General features: G+C 57.6%; 1 protein-coding gene across 2 annotated transcripts in view; it reads left to right on the plus strand.

Moving 5' to 3' along the window:
* NTSR1 (neurotensin receptor 1) overlaps nucleotides 1-12,327 on the plus strand; it is a 49,230-nt gene extending 36,903 nt beyond the window's left edge. The window contains exons 2-4 of one of the 2 annotated variants that reach the window (XM_045883905.2): nucleotides 1,146-1,347; nucleotides 5,888-5,978; nucleotides 7,377-12,327. In XM_045883905.2, the coding sequence (XP_045739861.1) occupies nucleotides 1,146-1,347; nucleotides 5,888-5,978; nucleotides 7,377-7,626 (543 nt within the window). In that variant the 3' untranslated portion in view covers nucleotides 7,627-12,327. Of the gene's footprint in view, nucleotides 1-1,145; nucleotides 1,348-5,887; nucleotides 5,979-7,376 lie in introns of those variants that run through there. The other variant, XR_010405950.1, reaches the window with a different exon arrangement.
* Nucleotides 12,328-16,431: the final 4,104 nt, after the last annotated feature.

The raw sequence follows: 16,431 nt of genomic DNA on the forward strand, positions 1-16,431 counted from the left end.
CCAAGTACAAACAAAAACCTCTGTGAACCTGAAGTTCAAAACGAGCATGTGGAGCAGCTTAGCAGATGCAGGGACAGGCCCCGCTGCCTCCTGGCATGGCTGAGGCCATGCTGCCCCTGCCAGGGAGCAAGGGGCACCAGACAGCGGAACGTCAGGAAGAATAAAGAGCCACTCGACGCTGTTAGTCCATTGCCCCAGGAGGTGATGCCAGTTTTTGTTGTTGTTGTTGTTTTGTTTTGTTTGAAGATTTTATTTATTTATTTGACAGAGAGACACAGCGAGAGAGGGAACACAAGAAGGGGGACTGGGAGAGGGAGAAGCAGGCTTCCCGTGGAGCAGGGAGCCCGATGCTGGGCTTGATCCCAGGACCCTGGGATCATGGCCTGAGCCGAAGACAGACGCTTACTGACTAAGCCACCCAGGCGCCCCCTTTTTTTTTTTAAAGATTTTATTCGGTGATGCCAGTTTTAGGACTGCCCCCGGGGGAGTCCTGTTCCCCATCGCCCATCACAGCCACCCCTGCAGAGGGGCTGCAGGGATTGTTCTCAGCCTGGGGTCCTGGCAGGGCCCAGTCAAGTGTAGTCCAGCCCCTTGGCCTGTCTGAGGCCCGGTTTCCCCAGATGCAAATGACGTCGAAGTTAGAGGTGCTCGTAAGAAGCTGTTTTCGATGAGCTGAGAGGCAATGGGGTGGGGCAGGAGGAGGAGTCTTACATGTTTGTCCAAACATGAACTGTCCATATACATGAGGGATGCTGGGCTTGGCCATCCTAGAGGAGAGCCTGGGGCTTGGGGACTGCAACCATGACACATCGTGTCCAGACCTGGGAACACAGAGCCCCAGCCCTTCACCACAGCTAGGACATGCCAGAGTGTAGTCCACACCATCCGTGGGGCACGCCAGAGTGTAGTCCACACTGTAGGCTGGACCCTGTGCAAAGGGGCTCACTGAGGTGGCAGAGAGTCTGTGAACCACTTCTGAGCCAGGGGTGGGTGGGAAACAGGCAGAAAATGGAGTGTGCATCTGCCAGTCTGCCCCAAAAGACCAAGCACCTTCCATACTCCATGTCCCGGCTTGGTGGGGCAGGCAGCAGGGTGATGTCCCCTACACACCAGCCTAACAGCTGTCCTTCTCTGTCTCTCTGCAGATTAATACCTTCATGTCCTTTTTGTTCCCCATGGTGGTCATCTCCATCCTGAACACCATCATCGCCAACAAGCTGACCGTCATGGTCCGCCAGGCAGCTGAGCAGGGCCAGGTGTGCACGGTTGGGGACCAGCACAGCTCATTCAGCATGTCCATCGAGCCTGGCAGGGTCCAAGCCCTGCGGCATGGCGTCCGGGTCTTACGTACGTAACCTCTGGGCCCTCCGGGGTGGGTAGCAGCCAGAGGCCAGCATAGCGGCAAGCCTCACACCACCAAACAGGGCAAAGTTTAAGACCCAGGAAATGGAGTAGTCCCAGCAGAGACTCAGAAGTCTGGCTCCACCCAGGGATCAGTGTTCTTTACTCCACCCACTCATCTACCTATTCACCCACCCAACCATCCTTCCATCCATCCATCAGCCATCCACTCATCCATCCATCCATCCACCCATTGACCCATCCACTCATCCACCCACCCATCCACCCACTCACCCATCCATCCATCCCATCCACCCATCCACCCACCCACCCATCCATCCATCCATCCCATCCACCCATTGACTCATCCACCCATCCATCCTTCCATCCATCCACTCATCCATCTACCTATCTATTCTTCCATCCATCTATCCATTCTTCCATCCATCTATCCACAATCCATCCATCCTTCCATCCATCCATCCACCCATCCACCCATCCACTCATCCATCCACCCATCCACTCACCCATCCACCCATCCACCCATCTATCTACCCATCCACCCATCCATCCATTCACCCATCCATCCATCCCATCCATCCGTCCACCCATCCACCCATCTATCCACTCATCCATCCTTCTTTCCATCCATCCATCCATCCATTCATCCATCCTACGACTCATCCATTCACTGATTCAACAAGTCTCCTGAGCATGGACTCTGGGTCAGGCAGCTTCCTCACACAGACATGGAGCAGCAGAGATGGGGGCTACCATGTGTGCCAGGCAGTCAGGGACCTGGAGAGCCCTGAAGTGCAGCCCCTCTGCACTGTGACCCACATTCTAATAGGGAATCCTGAAGACCAACCCTTACAAAGATCCCAAGCCAGCCCCCACTGCAGGAGGGCGCAGGGTGGAGCTTGTGCTCATGTGGGTTGTGGTGCTCCATGTGTGGGTTCCTGGGCCTGGCCTGTGCCCAGAGATGGCATCCTTGAGGAGCCATCCAGAGGATGCTCTTTCTCAAAACACCCTGCCCCCTGCTGCTGAAGGCAGTCCCGCCTGACCCAACCCCCTCCCCAACCGCGACCACCTCCCTTGTGCCTCCCAGCAGCCCTCCCAGTTGCTGTCACCCTCACCCCAGCAGGCAGGCCTCTGGGCCTCTGCCCCAGGCTGCCTGTCCCTCAGCGGCCACTGTTTCTTGGAAGAAAGAGGTCCAGAGCAGCACTACCCAATAAGAATATGACACGAGTGCCCCACATAATGTTAAATGGTCTAGTAGCCACGTTTTTGTTTTCGTTTTTAAGATTTTATTTATTTATTTGACAGAGAGAGACAGCGAGAGAGGGAACACAAGCAGGGGGAGTGCGGGAGGGAGAAGCAGGCCTCCTGCCGAGCAGGGAGCCCGATGCGGGGCTCGATCCCAGGACCCTGGGATCATGACCTGAGCCGAAGGCAGACGCCTAATGACTGAGCCACCCAGGTGCCCCTAGTAACCACATTTTTAAAAGTAAAAAGAAATAGATAAAATTCATTTAAATAATTAATTTAGCCTAATATTTCCAAAGTCTTGCCATTTCAGCATTAATCATTATAATAGTATTGCTAAGAGCGTTCCTCGGGCCACAGTAGCCTCGTGGCCAGTGGCCAACAGGCTGTGTTCAGGGGTCAGGGTCACAGCCTTTGCTTCTGCTGTGTCAGGGACAGGCTTCCTGGAACATCCCCGTGCCACCAACCCATCTCCTACTGCGGCCAGCAGGAAGCCCTCCCATCATGGGGCCTCCCACAGGCTGGGTCTCCTGGGCCTGTGGAGTCAGGGCAGCTGCCAAGGGGCCAGGGCCTCAAAACCAAGCTCCTCCTGCAGGTTCGCCCCATGTCCCAAGATGGGGATGCCTCATCTCAGGGACGAGCTTCTCTTTGCACCAGGACCGCCCAGCCAGCCCCAGGTTTTCCCAAGTGGTTGGCTTTTTTATTGCTTTCTTTTTCACTGTGGTAAAATGCACTTAGCATACAATTTATGATCTTGACCATTTTTAAGTGTCCATTCAGTGGTATTACGCACATTCATACCATCAGTCTCCAGAACCTTTTCATCTTACACAACTGAAACTCTGTCCCCATGAAACACTAACTCCCGAGCCACTCTTCCCCAGCGCCTGACAACCACCCCTTCCTCGCTGTCTCTATGGGCTATTCTAGGGGCCTCAGGCAAGTGGGATCGTCTTTTTGTGCCTGGCTTATGTCTCTGAGCATGATGTCCTTAAGTTTCATCCACGTCGCGGCAGGTGTCAGAATGTCCTTTCTTCTTAAGGCTGAGTATACTCCAGAGTCTGGATAGACTGTATTTATCTGTCCGGTGTGGGTGGACACCCAGGTTGCTTCTGCCGTTTGGCCATCGTGAACAGTGCTATGGGCGTACAAACATCTGGTTGAGTCCCTGCTTTCAATGCTTTGGGGACTATACTCAGGAGTAGAATTGCTAGATCATATGGTAATTCTACTTTTAATTTTTTGAAGAATTTCCATACTGTTTCCCAAAGTGGATATACAATTTTGCATTCCCACCAACCATGCAGGAAGGTTCTCATTTCTCCACATCCGCACCAAAAATCACCATTTTCTCAGGGTTTGGGGTTTGTTTGTTATTTTTTATAATAGTCATCCTGGGTGTGAGATGGTATCCTAGTGTGGATTTGGTTTGCATTTATCACATGATGAGTGATGTTGAGCCCTTTTTCATGTGCTGATTAACCATTTGTGATCTTCTTTGGAGAAATGTCTGTTTAAGTTCTTTGCCCATTTTTAAGTGTGTAATTGGGTTGTTTGATTTTTGCTATTGAATTTTCATTTTCTGTGTGTCCTGGATATTAATCCCTGATCAAATGTGTGATGCAAATACTTTCTCCTGTTCTGCGTGTTACCCATTCGCTCTGTTGACTGTGTCCTTTGATGCATAGTTTGTTAATTTTTATGTAGTCTGGAGCATCTGCTTTTCCTTTTGTTGTCTGTGCCTTTGGTCCTATATCCAAGAAGTTACTGCCAGATCCAGTGTTGTCAAGTTGGTGCCCGTCATTTTCCTCTAAGAATTTTGTACTCTTAACTCCTCCATTTAGATCTTTGATCCATTTTGAGCTAATTCTGTGTAAGGTGTGAGGTAGGGGTCCAGCTTCCTTCTTCTGCACGTGGCTGTCCCGTTTTCCCCGTATTGTTTCCAGTACAATGGTCTGAGCAGCCTTCTAGGAAATCATGTGCCCATATCTGTGAGGGTTATTTCTGTCTGTCCCATGGTCTCTATGTTTGTCTTTAGGCCAATGGCACACTGTTTTGACTACTGCAGCTTGGTGTTAAGTTTTGAAATCAGGACACGAGAGTCCTCCAGCTTTGTCCTTCCTTCTCAAGATTGTTTCAGGCACCCCTCAAGACTCCACATGAATCTTAAGATGGGTTTTTCTATTTCAGCAAAAAAGGTCATCAGCATTTTGAGAGAGGTTGCATGGAGTCTGTAATTGTGGGTAGCACGGACTTTTTTTTTTTAAGATTTTATTTATTTATTTGACAGAGAGAGAGACAGTGAGAGAGGGAACACAAGCAGGGGGAGTGGGAGAGGGAGAAGCAGGCTTCCTGCGGAGCAGGGAGCCCGATGCGGGGCTCGATCCCAGGACCCTGGGATCACGACCTGAGCTGAAGGCAGATGCTTAACGGCTGAGCCACCCAGGCGCCCCGGTCACTGACATTTTTTTTTATTGTTATGTTAATCCCCATACATTACATCATTAGTTTTAGATGAAGTGTTCCATGATTCATTGTTTGTGCATAACACCCAGTGCTCCATGCAGAACGTGCCCTCTTTAATACCCATCACCGGGCTAACCCATCCTCCCACCCCCCTCCCCTCTAGAACCCTCAGTTTGTTTCTCAGAGTCCATCGTCTCTCATGGTTCGTCTCCCCCTCCGATTTCCCCTTCATTCTTCCACTCCTGCTACCTTCTTCTTCTTTTTTTTCCCTTAACATATATTGCATTATTTTTTTCAGAGGTACAGATCTGAGATTCAATAGTCTTGCACAATCCACAGCGCTTACCAGAGCACATACCCTCCCCAGTGTCTATCACCCAGTCACCCCATCCCTCCCACCCCACCCCCCACTCCAGCAACCCTCAGTTTGTTTCCTGCAATTAAGAATTCCTCATATCAGTGAGATCATATGATACATGTCTTTCTCTGTTTGACTTATTTCACTCAACATAATACCCTCCAGTTCCATCCATGTCGTTGCAAATGGCAAGATCTCATTCCTTTTGATGGCTGCATAATATTCCATTGTATATATATACCACCTCTTCTTTATCCATTCATCTGTCGATGGACATCTTGGCTCTTTCCACAGTTTGGCTATTGTGGACATTGCTGCTATAAACATCGGGGTGCACGTACCCCTTCAGATCCCTACTTTTGTATCTTTGGGGTAAATACCCAGTAGTAGCACTGACATTTTAACAGTGTTAAGTCTCTGTGCACAGAACAGGACCCATGTCTCTCTGTGTCTCAGGGGCTGTGGTCATCGCCTTTGTGGTCTGCTGGCTGCCCTACCACGTGCGGCGCCTCATGTTCTGCTACATTTCCGATAAGCAGTGGACCCCGTGAGTACCAGGAGCCTGGGACAGAGGGGGGAGGCTCAGGTTGGGAGAAGCTCCCCAAAACAGGTTGGCATGGGAGGTGGGGGCACTGACCAGAGCAGCTCAGGGCAAAGGTACAGGTCAGGGGTCCCCATGGGTTCGTGGTGTGTCCATGAATGGGCTAGGGAAGGAAGAAGGCCACAGAGGGACAGACGCCACAGGGCAGGTTACAGAGGAAAAGGAAAGCAGCCCCTAAGAGAGTGGGAACGAGACAAGTTTGGAGACATCTGGAGAGAAACAAGGAAGGGCTGGCTCTGCTGGATTTGGGGGACGGTGATGGCAGCTGTGTGGGCATCCTAGACCACCCCCAGGCTGGGGGAGTCACTAGGCACACTCCCCGGACTCAGGGAGAGCCACACCCACGCTGTGCCCTATTGCAGCCCAAGGACACACAGCAAAATCAGTAAAAGGAAAAGCCTGCGGAGGAGTCTGGGAGACCAGGCCCGGCTTCCAGAACCCCTCCCCAGGCTAATTGCCCCAGAACGAGCTGAGGCCACATGAGAAATGGTGTCTCCTGGGAAGCTCGCCAGAGGCCCAGCGCCCAGGGCTTCTGCTGGGGGCCAGTCACGTAAGCACCCCTGGCTGGCGAGCGCCCGAATTCCAGACTCCCGGGGGAAGGAGCTGCTCGGCGTCAACCACGTTGTTTCCACAAACAGTTTAGGCCCAGGGAGCCCCTCCTCTCAGGGGACGGTGAATCCCTGAAATCCAAGCTCCCAGATAGTGGCGAGACCAGCCTGGCCAGGAGGCCCTTCTGGGAGAGCAGCCCTGGGCCCACCATGGGAACTTTTTTCTGCACAGCCAGAGCCTGGGCTGCCAGGTTCTTCTCCGTGCCGAGGAACCACTGGGGAGGGCGGATCTAGCACAGAGGAGAAGGTGCACGTAGCAGAGCACAGCCCCAAGGGAAGGGCTTCTGAAACTCAGGGCTGCCTGCTGGTAAAGTGAGCTGCCTGGTGAGGGAGTGAGATCCCTGGGAGTGGAGGCAAGCAAGCTGAGGGTGAGGTACGCAGCTGCCCAGGAGGCAAGGAAGGTGTTCCTGCCCTGGCTGTTCAGTGGAGGCCGGGGACCAGCTGCTCCCTGCAGCCCTGGCATGCCGGGACTCTGCACAGGGCAGGCCAGGGGTCCTGCAGGGAGAGGTGGAGACGGGCCCGGCAGGGCAGCCACAACCCAGCTCCGCAGACTGGTGCCAAAGAGAGTGCAGGCAGAACTTCCAACTTCTCCAGAGAAGCCAGAACCTGGAATTTATGAAACATCCCCATGTCAAAAAGTTTACAAGTAGTTCTTACGATTTTTGTCCCAAGCCCACGGCGTGGCGGCCGCGGGGTCCGTGCCGGTCTGAGCGCCTCTCCCTCATCGCCCCCCCAGGTTCCTCTACGACTTCTACCATTACTTCTACATGCTGACCAACGCGCTCTTCTACGTCAGCTCCGCCATCAACCCTGTCCTCTACAACCTGGTCTCCGCCAACTTCCGCCAGGCCTTTCTGTCCACCCTGGCCTGCCTCTGTCCCTTGTGGGGGCGCAGGAGGGAGAGGCCAGCCTTCTCCAGGAAGACCAACAGCGTGTCCAGCAGCCACACCTTCTCCAGCAACGTCACTCGGGAAACGCTGTATTAGAGCGGAGCGGGGGGCCCGAGGAGGGGGCGGCCGCTTGGCCTCCACCCCCCCACCGTGGGCCCCCCGGCTCCGGGGGGCAGGAACGGGGCTCCGCAGAGGCCTCGGACCTGGCGCCCACCCCCAGGGGCCCTCATTCCTTTCAGCGTCTCCCTCAGCCCGCCCCACCCCTCCCTCGGGGCCTCTTTGAAAGCCGGGGAGAGATTGCTCCTCTCCGGGATCCAGAAAGGGCCTTTAATGAGGAGAAATTAGTGGTGGGTGAAAGGCAGACTTCTTTGTTCCCACACCACTGGGTGTTCAGAGAGGACAGAAATGAAAGGCACAGGCCTGGCTGGGCGGGCAAGGGGAGGCAGCGGCCCCGAGAGGCGGGGGCGCTGGGAGGAGTCCGGCTGGCGGGGCCGTCGTGGGCATCCAGGGCTCCCGGGAAGCTTTGATGTGTCCCGAAGGACAGCCCAGGGGTCGGCTGGGTCAGGCACCGGCCAGACCCAGGCCTCTCTCTCCTCCTCGCCAAGACGGCCAGGCTCTGCAGGGACGCCGGCCACCGGGGGCTTGGCCGGGAAGTCCTCGTGCTTGGCAGAGGCCAGGCCAGCAGAGTTCTGCGTCCTCACACCCGCCCAGCGGCCCAAGCCAGGCCGGGGACGTCCCCATGGGCATTTTTGCTCCCGCTGCGCGGGTGAGCTCCCTGAGGGGAAGGGGGGCTCCCTGAAGGGCAGAGGTGATGGCCGGGTCCCAGAGAGGTGCCATTTGCAGGGACTCAGCCACAGGTGAGGAGGAGGAGCCTGGGCGCCCTCAGCCCGCGGGCAGCCAGGCCGAGGCCCAGCGTCGTGGATCACGGCTGAGCCCCGGGCACCCGGAAAGGCAGGCACCTCCTTGATCTGTAAGAGCTGGTCTCTAGACAGGATGGCCTGTCCTGGTCTTGGCCCTAGAAGGTCCCCTGAGCCAGGGGAAGCAGATCCCAGATGAACTGCCCTGGGTAAGCTGACGGGGAGCGGCAGACGGGCCCGGAAAATGAAATACAGGCTTTGTTTAAAGTAGGTTCTCACCGTCCTGAGGGAGACTGTCAGGCCCACAGCTGTGAGCTGCACTGACTCAGGACGCAGGAGGCCTGGTCCGCGTCCCAGGGCACCAGGACTCGATCCCCCACCCATAAAAATGACAAGCTGGAGAGTCCCGTCTCCACGGCGGCTTTGGATCTGGGCCCCTACGTGAACCCCACAGGATCCTTCTCCAAGCCACAGGACCTTTCCCGGGCAGTCGGCCCACCGCCGGTCCGTGGCCAGGCAGCCCTCCCATGACCTGGGGGCCACCCGCACAGGGGATAAGGCCCGCCCAGATCTCACACACAGGCACCTGCTCTGGGCGGGTGAGTGGGACCCCTGGGCCCTGCCAGGCAGGCAGCGAGTGGTCATCAGTTCGGCCTTGTCCGGTGCCCAGGCAGTGGGCATCGGACAAGGGCCTGGACTCCTCCTGACGGGCCCTCAGGCACCCCCCACCCCCTGCTGGCCCCTCGGGCACACCTGATCCTCAGAGTCTCCGTTCTGCCCCCTGACGAGTGCGCGTGGTCGTTCAGCCCCCTCGGCGGGGCTGACGGTGCCGGTCCTGGAGGACCCAGCCCGGAATGGACGGAAGAGACGGTTCCCTGGGGCGGGGGCAGATCAACTAGGGATGGGGGCCCCCACCAACCCAGGGCCTCCTAGACGCAGCTGGGCCAGGGTGTGCACTGCGGCCCCAGCCCATTTTACTGTTGTGGTCCCCACGTTCCCCTGTGCACACTCCCTGCAGTTAGAGATGCGCAGCCCCGCGGAGTCAGCGGCTGGCCGCGTCCCGCTGTGGCCCCCCAGCCGTTCTCAGCAGCCAGCGGCCTGCTTGGCTGCTCAGTAGTGATGCTGAAAGCCCTTCATGTCGCTCACACAGACATGCCCCAGCCCTCACCGTGACATCCCGCCGTCGGCAAGAACAAAGCCCCGAGTCTCTTAATAAAGGAGACTGTGGCCCCCGCGGTTGGAGTCTTCTGTCGGGGGCCGGGAGGCCTGCTTGCACCCGTCTGTTCACTCACACATTTATTCAGCAGGCATTTGCGGGCGCAGCAGAGGGCCCTGCACTGGGACCCTTGTACCCAAACCACGCGGGCTTTGCTCACGTCTCCCAAAGGCTGGGGACTGAGGGACCGCGATCCCCCCAGCTCAGGTCCTGCCCCCACTGGAGCGTCAAGAAGCAGCAGAAGAGGAAGGAACTGGTGCAGAAGACCCCATACGCCATGGGGTCCCCTCGAGGCCTGGAGTCAGGGAGACCCGGGTCCACGCTGGCTATGTGATGAACACCCTGCCTGCCCTGAGCCCGTTTCCCGCTCCGTGGGCTGGGCACAGAGGGGGCCACATGACGGGCCTGCACAGTCCTGCGAGTGGTGGACTCTGGCCCCTCCAGCCAGTCCAGAAAATTGAGGGAAGGAAGTTGGCTTCCCGCCAGGGGTCAGTGGTTGGGGGGACACTTGGGAACCCATCCCCTGACAGAGCTGCCCCCCTTGTCTCCTCTCCGGCTTCCCCTTCTAGGCCTTCACCTCTCGCCGGCAGTGTCCCCACGGAGTCCAGCCTGGGGGCGAGCAGCATCGTCCCAGGCTATGGGGCTGCAGGGAGGGCCCTCTGTCCTGCCTCCTCGAGTGTCCTCAGCCGGAGGAGCCGGCTGGCCTCAGAACCACCGCATACCTGGAGGCCAGCTTGCCAGGCCCAGCCCACACCGTGTGCACGCACAGAAGCTCCAGGACGCGGGGGCCTGCGCCTGCAACAGCTTCTCTTGCAGAGTCCCACGCCCGTCCTTCATGCATTCATTCACTCACTCATTGATTCAGCTGCTGGGTGCAGAGGCCCATGCCTGTCCTTCCCTTCATTCATTCATTCACTCACTCACTCATTCACCTGCTAACTGCTCCTCAAGGCCTGGCTTTCTCAAAGCTGACTTGCTGCTCCATATTCTGATTGGCACAGGGAGGAGGTGTGAGGCTCTGGATGCTCCCAGCTCTGCTGTAGGAGTCACCTGCCCCTCGTCAGCAGGGGAGTCTCAGGACTCCCCTTCACTCCCAGGGTGAGGGGCTCACTGGCCAGCTCCAGTAGGTGCACTGACATCCCACAAAAATATCCAAAGGAATGAAACTCTAATGGTAGAATTCAGGGCAGCCAAGGAGAGAAAAGTTGGGGGACAGTGGGCAGGCAGTCTGCAACCCTGACCGCAGGTCCGTGGCACTTTCCCATGAGTCCAGAGCCCTAGACAAGCTCCTCCTGCAAGTTTCCTGAGCTTGGATCCCCGTTGCTCCTGTGCACAGGAGAGGAATCCACCCTCCCGGCTCTCCTGGAGGCATCCTGGCCTATTAGCATCACTAGGCAACAGGAGGAGGGCTTGGGAGGGAATTCCATACGTTTAAACATACACTCGAAGGAAGGAAAACGCGGCCGTCGGCCGTCGGCCGTCGGCCTGGGCCTGCCGCTGGAGCCTGAGCTCGGGACAAGCTCCCCCCACACCCTCCCCCTCCTCCCACTGCCCCAATTATGATTTGAATTCCAGTTTTTATCAGAACTCCATGGAAACCAGGTCCAGACTGAATTTATGAAGGGAATGACGGTGTAGGGACGAGGACAAGGGGGAGGCCGGGCGCCAGAGTCGGGAAGCGAGGAGCCCACCGTGCTGCACGTGGAGGGGGGCACACGCGTGTGGGCACACACACACGTGCACCCACACTCGAGGGCACTGGCCCTTTGCCCCGGTGGGCCTTCTCCCACGGTGCTGAGAGGCTGCCAGTTGCAGCCTGAGGCCCAGCTTCTGAGGTGCAGACCACGGGTGCCTGGGCCTCTCGGCTCCCGCCTTCCCCACTCGCTTCAGGATGACGAGCCATGTGGGGGCCTCGCGCTGCCCTAGGAAGCCCCTGGGGAAGGCCCAGCCAGGCCCAGAACCGGGGCAAGACCCGTCAGCTCAGCCCCAGCCACCCCGACCTGTCAACTCTGACAGGGCCCCTCGGGGAGCGGTGGCAGGGACCGGCACCAGGCCTCACTCACCCCGCACCCGGGCCTCGTTGGCAGCAGCTGACTCACACAGGGGCTCCGAGGCCCACACCCCAGGGAAGCTTTTTTTTAAGATTTTATTTATTTATTTGAGTGAGAGAGAGCACAAGCAGGGGAACAGGCAGAGGGAGAAGCAGGCTCCCCGCCGAGCAGGGAGCCCGACGCGGGGCTCGATCCCAAGACCCCGGGGTCATGGACTGAGCCACCCAGGCGCCCGGGGAGTCTTGTTCTCATCCCCAAGCAGGGTTCTCACTGTCTTGTTTCAGCTGGGAGTTGAACAGGAGCCCCTGGGCTGTCTCTCAGGACGCCATGAGAAACGCTAACCCCGCCATCTGGGTTTCAGTCAGACCCCTGCCCTCACATGCTGATCTTTGCCCACACAGAGCTGGTGCTTACTAGATGCTCAGAAAATCTAATGAGCGAACCAACAGGCAAGCGTCCGCGTCCCTCACCGGTGCCTGCTGGGGGCTGTAGGGCCCCTCGTCACTACCGCACGGCGCCCGGAACTTCACGGACACACAAGGTGAACTCGAGGCAAAGCGGGACCCACTGTGGTGTCCCCTGGGATGACACAGCCCCAGATCTGCAGCCACTGGCGCAGCTCAGCAAACCTCCCTCCAAGCACAGCCTGGAGCCAGACGAACATGCACAGAACATTCCGGCAAGCATTCCTGTAAGGAAGCAATCCTGCAGTGAGGATGGATGGTAGCCAAGGGGGCCACAGCTGGTCTGGGTGCTGCTTGGCATGGCATGAGGGCACAAGTCCCCCGCCCCCGGGTGTCCCCTCGGGGCCCTGCAGGTTGGCCAGAAGACCTGAGGGGCTCCCAGGCCCCCTGTCTCTCAGGAAAGCAAGAAGTTCCCGAATCTGAACAAAACTCCCAAAAGGACATTTTGCTCGCCGTCTGTTGTCAGCTAACCCCCTCGGTTTAGAGGCTCAATCCTCGGCCCCATTTGCCTCCCAAGACCCCGAGTGCCCGTGGGTATCCCAGGTTGGGGGCTCCACCCACCATCACTATGCTGGGAGGGAAGTTGGTCCCCAGCAGCCTCTGCAGGGTGGCCTGGACAAGCACGTGCCTCCGAGTCCCAGAGCGCCCAGCCCAGCAGGGAGGGCAGGCTCCAGGTGCCATGTGCGGCTGGCACCTCCCCTCCCCACCCTGCTGGCGCCCCGGGATTGCCTCCCCGACCAGTGACTGGGGGGTGGGACTCAGGGACCGGGTCACGAGGGCCCCGCTGCTGGCTGTCTGTGGGGCCGGAGCTGGGGAATGAAGGAGTCACTCAGGCAACATAAGGCTGCCCCACCAGTTCCTACCAAGCCAACCTTTCCCCTGAATCCACCTGCTGCTTATTTCCACCTGCTGGTATCACTGTGCACAGTCCTCAGGCTTTGCTCTTTGCTTTCCATCCAGAGTTTTTAGCTTTTATTTTATTTTATTTTTTTAAATGTTTTATTTATTTATTCATGAGAGTCAGAGAGAGAGAGAGAGAGGCAGAGGCAGAGGGAGAAGCAGGTTCCCCGCTGAGCAGGGAGCCCGATGCGGGACTCGATCCCAGGACCCCGGGATCATGACCTGAGCCGAAGGCAGACGCTTAACCATCTGAGCCACCCAGGCGCCCCAGAGTTTTTAGCTTTTAGTAATCCGTGGGACAGAACGTCTGCCTCCGGCTTTTTCCGTCTCACTTGGAGGTGTAAGCGTGCAACTTACTTTTGACACTTCTGACATTTTAGAGACTGTTCCGAATCTGCTCATTGAGAGGCACATCCTTCTTCCCACAACTGCGGATGTTCTGAATGGACACACCAGTGCATCATTTCCAGGCCTTCCCTCTCCCCAAGAAGCACAGAAGCTTGGCCCGTCTTCCCCTTTGCTCCTACACGCACCTGCTCCATCCATCCCTATGGTGGGATCGGAATTTCTGAGCCGCAGGGTCTGTGCATTTTTAATTTCACTGCTACAGCCGAACACTTTCTGCAGATCCATGTCAGAGCACGTCCCCACCGGCGTCCAGGGGCTTGTCATGAAACTCTTCAGTCCCTTCAAAGAAGGTTCTGGCAGAATGCTCCATGACATTCTCTCTCTGCCCCTGGGAGTTCAGAGGAAAACGTCAGCCTCACTGAACCTCCAGCATGAGCCATTTCCTGTAATCTGTGCAGGGAGGCCGGCTTCCCCGGGGGTGCCTGTCACACACTCGAGCACCTGCGGCAGGCGGCCGGCTTCCCTGCCGCCCCTCCCATCTCTGCTGGGGGGCTCCAGGGGGCAGAACTGCTTCAGGAACAGAAGGGGATCTGACCTTGTGTTGCTTATTTGCACAGGTAACTGCAGCCCCAACCAAACCCTCCTGGTCCCACTGGAAATGACTCTCTTGACTCACCCCTTCCAAGCAGAGGCTCCCCCCACCTCCCAGGCAGCGATTTCCTGTATTGAGCCCTAGACGCTTGCCCAGAGGGCCTTTAGGAAACCACGCTGATTCTCTCGAGTGTTTGTGTGTCTTGTCAACATGAGATGTGGTGGCTCAGAAATACTAAATGAAAATAATAATAATAATAAAATACTCAACAGCTGGCCAAATCCTGAAATGCTGGCGTTGCATGGAAGCTTCCAGAGAGCTGCCCCCTGCAGGGGTCACGATGGGCAGAGGATGCCCGAGGCTATCCCGGGAACTCCTGTGCCCCAGCCTGCACTGGGCGGTCCCGCAGGGCAGACAAGTGCCATGGCATCATTTCCGTCATTTCACTGCTTTGCCTGACAAAGAGCTCTTGCAGGGGCCACCCTACCACCCGCCTAGTGGCCCACACATCTACCTGTCTGCCTCTCTACCCTTCACGGAGCGTAAGCCCCGCCTCTCAGTCGGGACAAGACAAGAGAGAGAGAACGGGAGAGAGAGGGGTGCACCCCGCACTCCCTGCCTATCTAGCTGGCTGCGTGCACATTAGCTTTCAAGATGCAAACCTTTTTGCTTTGGGTAAACTGATCCATTCTCTCATGGAAAATGTAAATGACGTGAAAGAGATGGGTCCCGAGGGCAGAGTTGCTTAGTCCCGCCCAGAGATGATCCCTGCTGGCAGACGGGGAGCACGCTGCGACACACTCCTGTGCCCGGACGGCAGGCGCGCTCTCACGCCCAATTCCCACCCAAACCTGCGTGCCCCCATGCGGTGCAGCCCATCGCCCGCGCAGTGCTCACTCCAGTGCACGTTGGCAAAGCCATGTTTTAGACACAAAGTTAAATTTCTGATACTCAGGGGTTTCCAAAAGTAAAGTGGCCTGTCTTAGGCAGAGTGAGGTCCCTGTCCCCGGACACCTGCCGTGTCTCTACGTGCCTCAGCTGACCTGGGGGAGCTCAGGCATGAGAATGGCATTCCAGGTGTTCTGCCAGATGGGACAGGGCGGGGGGGCAGGCCTTCCTACCCACCCTTCCTTGTCTAGCCACGACTGAATGAGCCAGCGGGGGAGGGGGGACGGGCACAGTGAGGAGGGGGCAGGACGGCAGCGAAACCCCTGCTGTGCTCTGGCCCATGGGTGGCCTCGCAGTCGTCACTAAGCAGGAAGGGGGCATTTCCTCCCACTGGTGAGGAAATGGAGTCCGGGAGGGAGACCCAGCGGCACCCCTCAGGGTCAGCAGCAAGGCAGAGGATGTTCTGCTCTCCCAACTCTGGCCCAGGGTTCTTTCCACCAGGGTCCCTTCCGTGCCCCCCAAGCCTGGGCCGCGTTCAGCCCACCTGCCCCCATATGCCGATGTCGCTTTACTGTCCTTTCTCCCTCCTGATGCGCTTTCCCTGGACGGCCAATGAGCACACAGCTTATGGCTTCTCTGGCCCCAAGTCATCTGAGGAGTCTGATGGAGACATGAAAACCCCATTTCAAAGTCATCTGTATCACGTCAAATTCCCACCCAAACCCCCAGCTCCCAACGCCCTCCAGGGAGCCCTGCCCAGACTGGGCCACCCATGGGGGATGGAGCCTCCAGCTCAGCAAGGAAGCAGAGCCCCCCACACCCCAGGCAGGCTGGTGGCTCTAATCCAGGGAGGCTGCTTGGGGGAAGCAGTGGAGGGGGCAGCCTCAGCCATGCTCCCCCAGAGCCCACCGAGTACGTGGAGATTCCCATGAACAGATTTACTTGAGCCCCTCCTGAGTGCCAGACCCCAGCTATGTGGGGACCCTGAGTTGAGCAGGGTGGGCCCTGGGGCTTCCAAGGAGGATGGATGGGAATCAGGAAAACAGAAAGGAGATAGGAGACTGGGGTGGGCAGTCAGGAGCAGACAGAGTGGCTGGGAGGAGCATGCTTCCCCGGGGTTGGGACAGTGGCCCGTGATAGCAGAAGGCAGCCAAGGGCAGTGGGAGGACGGGTGGGCAGGGCTGCACGACGCAGCTGGGGGCCTCGTTCTGAGCTTCTTGGGGCCGTGGGGGTGGGGGTGACATCAGAGCCCTCACAGAGCCCCCCCATCCAGCCGTTGGCCCAGCCCTGCCGATGGGACCCTGGCGTCCGACAGAGAGTGGTCAGCAGGGGGCCAGCAACGTGGGCTCTGTCTACCGACATCAGTCACTGCTCTTGGGCCCAAATTACTCTAATCACGTCCTCCTCCCGGCAGTCAGGCTCCTCTGCGCATCCCTGTCATCTGTTTACATTAGAAAGTGACACGTCAGTGGGGCCTCGAGGGGGAGAGGCTCTGCCCAGTCGCCCATACCCGATCTCCCCAGCAGAGCAGAGCCCCACCTCCCCTGCAGCAGCATGAGGCCCCTCCTGTCCTGCGGGGTGGCCC

This window comes from Mirounga angustirostris, unplaced genomic scaffold (assembly GCF_029215605.1).
Source record: "Mirounga angustirostris isolate CCGP_5_RB_7025 unplaced genomic scaffold, mMirAng1.0.hap1 SCAF_10, whole genome shotgun sequence".
Taxonomy (NCBI): Eukaryota; Metazoa; Chordata; class Mammalia; order Carnivora; family Phocidae; genus Mirounga; species Mirounga angustirostris.